Source organism: Crotalus tigris, unplaced genomic scaffold, assembly GCF_016545835.1.
Source record: "Crotalus tigris isolate CLP2741 ecotype Arizona unplaced genomic scaffold, ASM1654583v1 scf7180000024430.1745191, whole genome shotgun sequence".
Taxonomy (NCBI): domain Eukaryota; kingdom Metazoa; phylum Chordata; class Lepidosauria; order Squamata; family Viperidae; genus Crotalus; species Crotalus tigris.
In genome coordinates, this window is record NW_024100597.1 from 322,389 (window position 1) to 332,500 (window position 10,112).

Here is a 10,112-nt window from a genome sequence, read left to right on the forward strand (position 1 = left end):
TTTGTCCTCTCACCTGTCCAACATAATGAGCAGTTTTAAATTTGCAGGCATACCTTTAAACTGTTTCTTTTCTATGTTACCTTTTCTGCCCTGACAGGCATGGCAAGGAGATGGGGTGGGAGTTGAGATGGGAATTCACCAGGACACAGCACATTAACTTTTGAAATATTTAAAAATATATTGTCAGAATTCTTGGTAAGAGACAGAAATTAACAAGAGAAACTAGTGGGTTTTTTTTTATCCTAATGGCTGAGTTCATGTACTGCATTGAACCAGGACAGTTAAAGACTTAGTTGTCTAGATGACAATGTTTGAAACTTTGTTGGTGTTAATTGTGGGAGGGGGGGATTATGACACAGAATACGAACCAGCTAAGTTGGTTAGTTTAAGATTCATTGTATTATGCAACCCAGAATGTGAGTTAATTAAGCAACAGGGATAAGCACTGTGAATGCAGTCAAGTGTGTGATAATGATTTTTCCTTTAAACTTTCACTGCACATTTTATAGTGTTGTGGATTGCACAGAATTCTGATTTGTAGGAACAGAGATAACATGAAGGTCAAATATTATCTGAATAGCACAATTGACTCCTGTGGTGTCTTGCATGCTATTTATTAAAAAGTGTTCACTTATCAAGATCAATGTTTAATAATTAAATTAATATTTGCTTTTCAAAGTTTCTAATTAATAAAATGTTTTATTGCCCAAGACCAATTAACCTAGAGCAGAATCCTAAGCTTACTTAATCAAAATACTTTTAAGTTGCTGAATCATTTTTCTGAGGCACAAGGAAACTGGACTTTCTTATATTGAAAAAAGTGCTGAATAACATACTTTCCTTGCACAACCATCATTTACTGGATGTTTTAAATGGATTAACTATTTGCAGTGGTTTAAACATGTTTATATATTTATTTTATTTTTACCTCACCTTTATTATTTTTATAAATAACTCAAGATGGCAGACATACCTAATACTCCTTCCTCCTCCTGTTTTCCCTCCAACAACAATTCTGAGATTGTTGAGAAAGAGAGACTGGGCAACGTCGCCCAGTCAATTCTCATGCCTAAGGCAAATCTAGAGCTCACAGTCTTCTGGATTCTAGCATGACTCTTTAACCACTCTTGATATAACAGATTTGTGTCAGATTCCATTCTCTGGGAATTCATGTAATTGAAGTTTTTTACATAAATTAGGTAAATTAAATGTTTCCAAAAAATAAATGCTATGCTCAAAAATGAATTTTGATAACTGACTGTGACAATAATATCAGGTGTTTATGATCCTCTTTTGCAGTGCTTTTTTTGTAAAAAAAAAAAAATGTGCTGGAACTCACACATGTCATACAACCTGCCTTGCCTACCCTACAAGGTTTCATCCAAAAAAGGTGCCGGAACTCCGTTCTGGGCGTTCTATGACAAAAAAAAGCCCTGCTCTTTTGTATTTCGGAGAATTTGAATTGATTTTAAAAATAGCTTAGTTTGCAAATATGGTCATTAAAACTATCAAACCACAGCTGTGAGTGAGTGCATTTCTGGTTAATGATATACAGTATCTGCACTTTCTGCTTGGTCAATTGTGTCCTCCCATCTTTCGCTGGAACAGATGTCATCCCCCCTTACTCATAGCCTATTGAAAGTAAAACCACGCAGTCTTTGCTGGTTTTGATTTTTTTTTTTTAAATGCTCTTTTCTCATCAGAGCTATCTTAAACCCTTCAGAGCAGATGTTCTTCAGCAGTTCTCTGTTCTGATCTTCTGGTAGCCTCAGCTCCAACTGACTGCAGTGTTTGTCCTCTTGCCACCCCTCAGGGGCTTGTCATTGTGCTATGTAGATTGTCTCCATATGATTTTATAGACTTGCAGTTGATCCAGTGATGGCAAGTTAAGTCAGTGAAACTTTTCTCACCCCTAGAAAATCATGTTTCATTCAAATCTTACATCTTTTAATGGACATCCAGCAAGGCTTGCCTTCCCTGCATGGACAATAAGGACAAGAAACAGGGGATGAGCAATCAGATTTTGCAATGACCATAGTCCAGACAGCAATGGCTCAGACTTGTTAGTAACCCATTTCAGTCCAGACTGGAATTCCTGAACTTGGCCCAAGAAGTAGTGGGGAACAGCACAAGACAGAATCATCATAGGCTAGAATGGAGAATTGTGCTAAGTCTGTTTTCTCCTAACAGCAGTTTAGGAGCATATCCATAAGCAATTTGATTCCAGAATCCTTGAACAGTGCTCTAAGTTTGCAGAATGAAACAAAGGAAACAGATGGATCTCTTAAAGATTTGTGAATTTTAAGGACAAATGTGCAATGTCAGGATCAAAGGTCATCTTGCAGAAAGGGGAATGATTTGCTATCAAGTCAATGTTGATTCTTCATGACCACATAGATAGATTTACTACACAACAATCTGTTCAGAACCTCAGGTCTTCTATTAATGCATTCATTGCTAGTGTAACCGAGTCCATCCACCTTGCTTCGGATTTCCTTCCCTTCTACTTTTTTCAGCAACAGAGCTTTTTCCAAAAAGCAAGGTGTTCACATAACGTATTTCAAGTAGGATAATTTGAACCTGGTCATTTTTGCCTTGAATAAGAACTCTAGATTGATTTATTCATTTGTTTATTTTCTTGGCTGTCCTTCATAGGCACCTTCTCCAACACTAAAATTGGGGGGGGGGATGGACGAACTATTCTCCAAAAGTAGGTGGGCAGGGACAAGACAATAACTATATTTGATTCAATTTGATTTACATTTAATTAAAATTAAATAAAATTAATAAAATTATCCTCTTAATTCATCTAATTATTTCATTCTGTCATGTTAAAAGTTACAACTTGATCTTGACTTTGGGAAATTTGCATAGGGTCGTGTGATATTTAAATTTTAAATTGTGAACCTCTATTTTGGAACTTAGACAACCTCAATGGTATTTAGATATAAAAAAAGTTTACAAATAAATTTAGAAGAGACAGTAAATCTATCACTAACACATCTGTTGTGGTATTATGGAAAAAGGAATTGAAATCAGATTTTACCATTACTCAGTTAATCAAATCACAGCAATGAGAGTTAGTCATGAGGATGGTGAAGTTTGAATCTCCCCAAGTATTATAATTTAATAATTATGTTTTTAGCCAGCTGACTGCCTTGCCTTATGTAAGTCCATTAGAACTGAAAATCTAGTTTGCCATATGCTGACACTGGCTAAACTCTGAAGTTTGAAGTGGGTTGCCACACTTCTTCAACTTGGATAGGTTGTATAGCAGTGACTTCCATGTTGTAATATACACTATTGGGAAATCAGTGAGTAAGAGGGAACAGATAGACAGATAAGGCTGTCTCCAATCTTGTCATTGCATTATGGAGGGACTGTAGTAGTTAAATTCAAGACAACACATTTGCTACATCACACCATATACAACATATTATTACTCTAATTATTGTTTTCAGTGAAACGTGCTTATTAATTTTAATTTAAGTTAATGTTTATGGAAACCAGCAATAGGTTTTATGGAAACCAGCAATAGGTCTAAACCAAAAAAAAACAAAAAAACAAAAAAAACCACCAAAACAAGCTACACTGCTTGATGTAGTAGATTAAGTCACAAAGTCTTCATAGTTTAGTCTATGATTTATTTTTTCTTTTTAACTCTGTGGGTGGTAATTAGATTGGTAGATTTAGGTGCAAACATACAAATGACTACTAAATAAAAACAAGAAATTAAGAGTTGCTGGGATTTTTGCACCAAAGCATACCAGCCTTAATATTTAGTATATTAAGTAGGCACTATGTCTTTAAACCTATCCCAGTCTCTATAGTAATCTTCTTCCCTCCTCTTGATCCATGGGAAACCCAGTTGGGGGCCTGTATTAAAATTGCATCTATGGTCAAGATTCACAGGCAAGCAAAGAGTTTGGGGAGCAGGCAGAGAATAATATGTTTTATGTCACTGCCATATTTGCTTTTTCATAACATCATCAGTCTTCAGAATTACATCTCTCATGTATCCAGGAATGATCTGCTAACTTCTCTGCTTTGTCAAACCTATATATTGAAATGGCAAATTTAGGCAATGTGAGACTTTCTCCAGTCATAGAAATTCCCTTCATACATTAGAATTCTAATCTTTCTGAAGACAGATGATGTTATGAATTGTGCAGGATCCCCACAATAAATAGAAATATCTCTTTCTTAACATATGAAAGAATATATAGTTAACAGTCAGAAAGTGACAGAGACCATATATTTAGGAGTGGAAGACTTTCTGATAAATATTTTCTCATTTGTATTTATTTTCTTAAACATGTATTCTTCAGAGTAGGATTATTTAATTTCATTGCCTTCTCTGATCAGTTATTGATTGTACTCAGCAGCTTTCTGTTTTATTTATTTCAACAATTCCTATTCTATAACCTAAATATATGCCCCCCCCATCTGTGTTATGTGAAACTAAATCCAGTAATTCTTCCTTCCAGGTAACTATGCATAAATTTCTGTTATGTAGAACAGATTTGTTAATTTAGCTTCCCATACTGGGAAAGATGTTTTTGGTCTATTAAGTTGTTGTTTCCCCTAAAGGAAAACAGGTTGATGAAGATGTTTATGGTGGGCTTCAAGCACAAAGAAACCTTTGTGGGCTGTTCTATGCAGTTCAGTATGACAAGCATTTTTAGGTTTATTCAGTCAAAGAATTAAGACTCTCTGAGGCAAGAGGAAGTTCTCTGTTGCAGATGCTTAAAAGAGATGAAGGGAATGTTAGCTTGATTCAATAGCACTTTCTTCTGTTCCTCTGATTCATGAGTAATTATTTGGAGGAAAAAATAGTCTTATTTCTGATTAAACATGCTATATACGTTTGTCTGCAGTATGAAGACTCTTGAACAAGAATGAAAACTCCCTATAAGTTTTCTTGCTCAACCTAAAGTGAATGAGGACTGAGGGAGAAGCATGCACAGATATTGGGATAAGGGCCTCTAATATTATAGGAAATATGTGCTTTAGTACTGATTTGTATATTATCATTTGAGTATAATGTTTAAACAGAGCTAATATTATACATTTTTATGGCTAGTCCAATATCCAGACATTTCATCCAGATATTCATGCAAGCCTCATTACATGTCCTTGTGATGCATTTTTTTAAAAAAATATCTTCCCATTTTCAGAGAGAAAATTGCAATATAATTTACATCTTATTGCATTCATTACCTCAGTGAAAGAATATAGTCCTTAGTTGTAATTTTAAAGAACATTGCCATTCAGAAAAGGGAGCTTCATCTTGCAATTGGAATCTGGAGGATACAGTTAAATAAAATTTTCATTAGGCAACATCAGGTTACAATTCAAAAGTGTCAGTATCCTGGTATCAAGTATTTCTCTAGTATTTTTATATTGAATTATATGATCATAATCAAAGAAATAGCCAGGGAAGATAATAAATCACATAAAGTAACATTAAATAAAACAACAATATTGTTATGCAAAACCAAAAATTAGAAAATAACCAAGCAATTAAAACAACATATAAATACACAATGGCAGAATAAGATAAAAGGCTGAGTTCACATAACATATTAAGCTGTGCTTTGTTGAAAAAGCTGCAAACGGTGGATTCACAATATGCCCAAACTAAAATAAAGCCAAGTCTCATGGACAGCTATATGTGACAGTTCAGAGTTGGTTTGTGCTTCTTGGCCTATACTGCAATCTCATACAAACAGGTATCAGGAAATGTAGTGTGGCTTCAGGAAGGGGCTGTGGTGGTAGCAGCTTTAATATCTCTAGCATTTATAGGGCAATACCTGGCAAATAAAGATATATACAGTATATATATAGAGAGAGAGATAAACATGGATAAAAACATGGACGTTAATTTTCATTCTCCCTCAGATGAAGCGGGTTTTGTTTTAATCAACTCATGTTCTTGGAACAGAATCTTCTACCTACCCAAAATATTTAACTTAGTGTTATTTATGGCAGACTACAAATCTGTATTTCGATAAGTTCTATTAGTTGCAATAATACTGTCACCCAACTAACTGTGCTGTTGTACAGTGGAATTCTATATATGTTTCTTTAAAAGTAATTGACATTCAGTTAATACAGCTTGGCTTAATTCAAACACTTGAGGGTTACAACTGCTCATTACAAAATTAAATCTGTATTAATGCTATTGTTTTATAACAATAAAGATAAATGTAGACTTTTAAAAAAATACATTACCCTCAATATGTCTTTATTTATGTTTTATGACAGCTGCCCGACTCATTGAGAACATGGATACAACAGCAGAACCTTGCAATAATTTTTACCAGTATGCTTGTGGAGGATGGTTAAAAAAGCACATTATACCAGAAACAAGTTCCCGTTATAGTAATTTTGATATTTTAAGAGATGAACTAGAAGTTGTTTTGAAAGGTCAGTAGTACAAATAAGTTACTTCAACTTTTGAATCATTTAATTTTTTGGTTTTTTTTATATACATTTCAATTTTGTGACAGAATAGCAAGATATATATTCTGGTTTATCTCAATCTCAAAGATTTGCTAGGTGACATGCAAGTTTATAAGGTCATATGTTTTTTGGACCAAGAGTAAACAAAAAAGGCAGAGGAGATAATGCACAATAGCAGATCCCAACAACGTGGGGCTGAAAAAGCCACAACCAAAAAGAACATCCCCAGCTAACAACCACATCAACAGGGGTTAAAAGTAAACATATCTGGATGATCTTGGTCTCGTTTAGTGGGACAGATTCTGCATTGCATTCTGGCTCTTGCGTCATTTGGCTCAATGATCCAAAAGGGATGGGCAGTTGTCCTAAAAATTAGAAAGAAAATAGTTAGCTTAACAAGTTAGTCCAAACTGGTCAATCTTACAGTTTATATTTAGATATAGACAAATAAGGACTATATTAGAAGTATCAAAAGTTGTCAGATTTGATGAGAATCAGGCAGATAATTTGGGAACAGAGACCCCATAAAAGCATTAATGGAAATAGCATTACATTAGTCTTAGGGTGTTTACAGAGGGACAAAGCAAGCCTCCAAAAAAGAAGAGAATCTGTGGCAGAAGAAGTACCAATTTCTAAACTCTGTTGGGTTTGCAATGACCAGGTTAAAACAGACAATAGAAAGTGTTTTTTTTCTTGATTTTGCTTCTTTTCTTTTCCTTCTAATAGGGCCTATAGGAAGGGAAATTACATTGGTGCATCTAAGAAAGAAGGATCAAACTGCTTGGAAAGCACCTTTTTAATTTATCCCCTTACAGTAAAAGGCAGCTATGCCCACAGAAAGTTGCTGCAATACACAGGGGAACTTTAGTGGTGGCTTTCTCTTTCTTCAAATAAGCCTCTGCTTTCACCATGGAAATTTAGTTCATCATTCTGCCAGAAACTCTTGACTTTGGCCTATAACCTTTGAATTCTGATCTCATTAAATTTTTTATGAAGTTAAAATGAATGAAGTGGGTATCATTATGTGTGCTTCTGCATAAAACCTGTAGAACATAACCTACATTATGTATCATACTTGGTAATATATATCTTTATAATTTTCAGATGTTCTTGAGAAGAAAGACAGTAATGATATAGATGCTGTTGCAAAAGCAAAAACACTCTATAGATCTTGTATAAATGAAAGTAAGTTCCTTGCTAAATTACCACATTTAAGAGTAAAGAATATAACCTTGTTCTTTCTTTTATTTATTTGTTTGTTTGTTTGTTTATTGGTCACCCATCTTATCTCAAGGTAACTCTGGGCAGCTTACTAATATTACTTTTTAGTTGCATTCTTGAAACTAGTTTATAGGCACCGTAGTATGCTTCGCACATTTAAATTCAAGTATATGAGATTAGTATCAGTTTATTAAATTCTGTATGTATTTCTTAATCAATTGCTTCAATTCTTGAGATGAATATTACAGTCAACTAATTTAAATCTACTTTGTAGGAGGCCATAGGAAAAAAAATGATAGAATGTAAATAAGTTGTTTCCATTTGTGGCATCTGTAAAGGAAATGGCTAGCAAAAAAAATCTTGGAGAAATAATGTTATTCACAGTAGATATTACTGATTCTTAAATTAACAAGTCCTATTTACAGTACACTACTGTAAGATTTGGTTTAGTTTAGGTTCGGATGGATTGGTTTGGTTTGGTATACCATTGGAACCCAGACGTTGTTCTATAAGCCTCCCAGAGACCCTATTGTGAGACTGGCAGTTATGTCTGACTGACTGATTGAATTGCTCTTTTTGAATACTTTACTCAACTGTACAATGTTTGCTAATGCCACATAGGATGGGTTCAGTACTTCTATAAGCCATAACTACAAACCAAAATTACTATCTTCCCATTCATCATAAATGAGAAATAATTTTATAGCTTAGGTCATAAACCATAGACCATAGAAGGGAAGGGATGTGACATCATATTATGTGAGTTGTTTTATTTCTGTGATGACATCATAACATGTGTAACATTGTTGTGACTTGTGTCACTTATGAACCTATTAAATCATATTCTGTGAAGGCACTGAAGGCTCAAGTTACTTCAATCTATTTGTTTTTGTCCACCTTTTCTTGTGAGATATGATTCTGCAGAAAATATTTGTTTGGAAATACAGGATCATCATCATACATTATTGTGATAATTGAGTGGTTTAAGAGGTCTGTACCTGTAATTAATGGAATTCATGTTTATTTTCACAAGCTGCCATTAACAGCAAAAAAGGGAAACCACTAATTAACTTAATGACCAACATTTCAGAATGGCCTATAGCAGCAGAAAACTGGGACGGTAGGTGAATTCAAGTTATTTATTTATTGTAATTTACAAATAGGAAAGGGGAGGTTAGAGTTATTTTTATCCAATATTGACTATATGATTTTACTACTTTAGGCTCCACGTGGAGTGCAGAGAAATCCATTGCAGAGTTAAATTTTCAATTTGGGAGAAAAGTCATCATTAACATGTTTGTTGGTACTGATGATAAAAACTCCTCACAACATGTACTTCATGTAAGTTTGTCATTCTTGGAAATGTTTAAAAATGCATTTGTTCTCACTGGCATGGTTAGGGAAACTAGGGATTTTAAATTTAAATAAAGATTTGTGTTGATTCATATAAATAACACAACATCCTACTGTGGAGTCTTCAATATGGCTCACAAGCCAGGGTGCAACAGAATGGTAATGCACATGTAAATTCCATTTTATTTCCATTAAAAATGTTTTGCTAAACATACAGTCAGGATTCATTTCCTTTGATAATTGAATTTAAATAATTCTGCCATATATTGCTTGATTGTGTATGCTTAGGAAAAGTAATTAACTTTTCTAATTTTCGATAGAATCTGCCTGATTAACCTACCCATTGATTCTGTGATCCTCAATGATGGAATCTCCATTAAGATTGATGTTCAGATTTATTGTAACAGACTAATAATTACAATGTGTGCATGGTTAGGAATATGCAGCCAATAAAAAATAGTAGCCTTTGTGGATACTTGGTAGGAGCCAAAGAATAAGCTATGTGCCCTATATTCCTTTTTCTTTGTTTTTGGTTCTATACAGCTTTCTTTCCTCCCATAAAAGAGCAAACTGAAATAATGCTATATCTTCTAACTGCTAAGTAAATGTGGGAATATCAATCTGTAGTCATACCTCTATGACGCTGAAGTTCTTCTTTTGATTGTGTCTTATGACATTTGCTACTAAGTATACTGAATCCCCATTTCTCCTTTGTCACTCTTAAGCAGTAATGGCTTCTTTCTATTTCCACAGATGCTTAGTAATTGAAAACTTATTTTCTCTTATAGGAAGTATAGCAGAGTGAAACTTTTATGTCTTGATGCTACCATCATATTTTCTTTTTCTTGTCAACCACCCACAGTTGTTGGAAATCAGGCACGGTTCCCATTTTAGTCTTCCTGTCTCCTCTCCTCCTCTCCCTCCCTCCTCATTTTCTCTCCAAATCTTTAGCTTTAGATTCTTGTACTTCAAAAGTCTCACTTTAGAGGCACTTTGGGAAAAAATTGAATTACTTAGAAAAAAGTAAATGTCACTGCTTGCAAAGTTCTATCTGCCAAAAAATTGTTGTTCTA

General features: G+C 34.2%; 1 protein-coding gene across 3 annotated transcripts in view; it reads left to right on the plus strand.

The window, feature by feature from the left end:
- Positions 1-10,112, plus strand: part of MME (membrane metalloendopeptidase) — a 70,449-nt gene that overhangs the window by 23,372 nt on the left and 36,965 nt on the right. For all 3 annotated transcript variants that reach the window (XM_039330623.1, XM_039330622.1, XM_039330621.1), the window contains exons 4-7: positions 6,268-6,429; positions 7,570-7,650; positions 8,720-8,806; positions 8,909-9,027. In XM_039330623.1, coding sequence (XP_039186557.1) covers positions 6,268-6,429; positions 7,570-7,650; positions 8,720-8,806; positions 8,909-9,027 — 449 coding nt within the window. The remainder of the gene's footprint in view (positions 1-6,267; positions 6,430-7,569; positions 7,651-8,719; positions 8,807-8,908; positions 9,028-10,112) is intronic.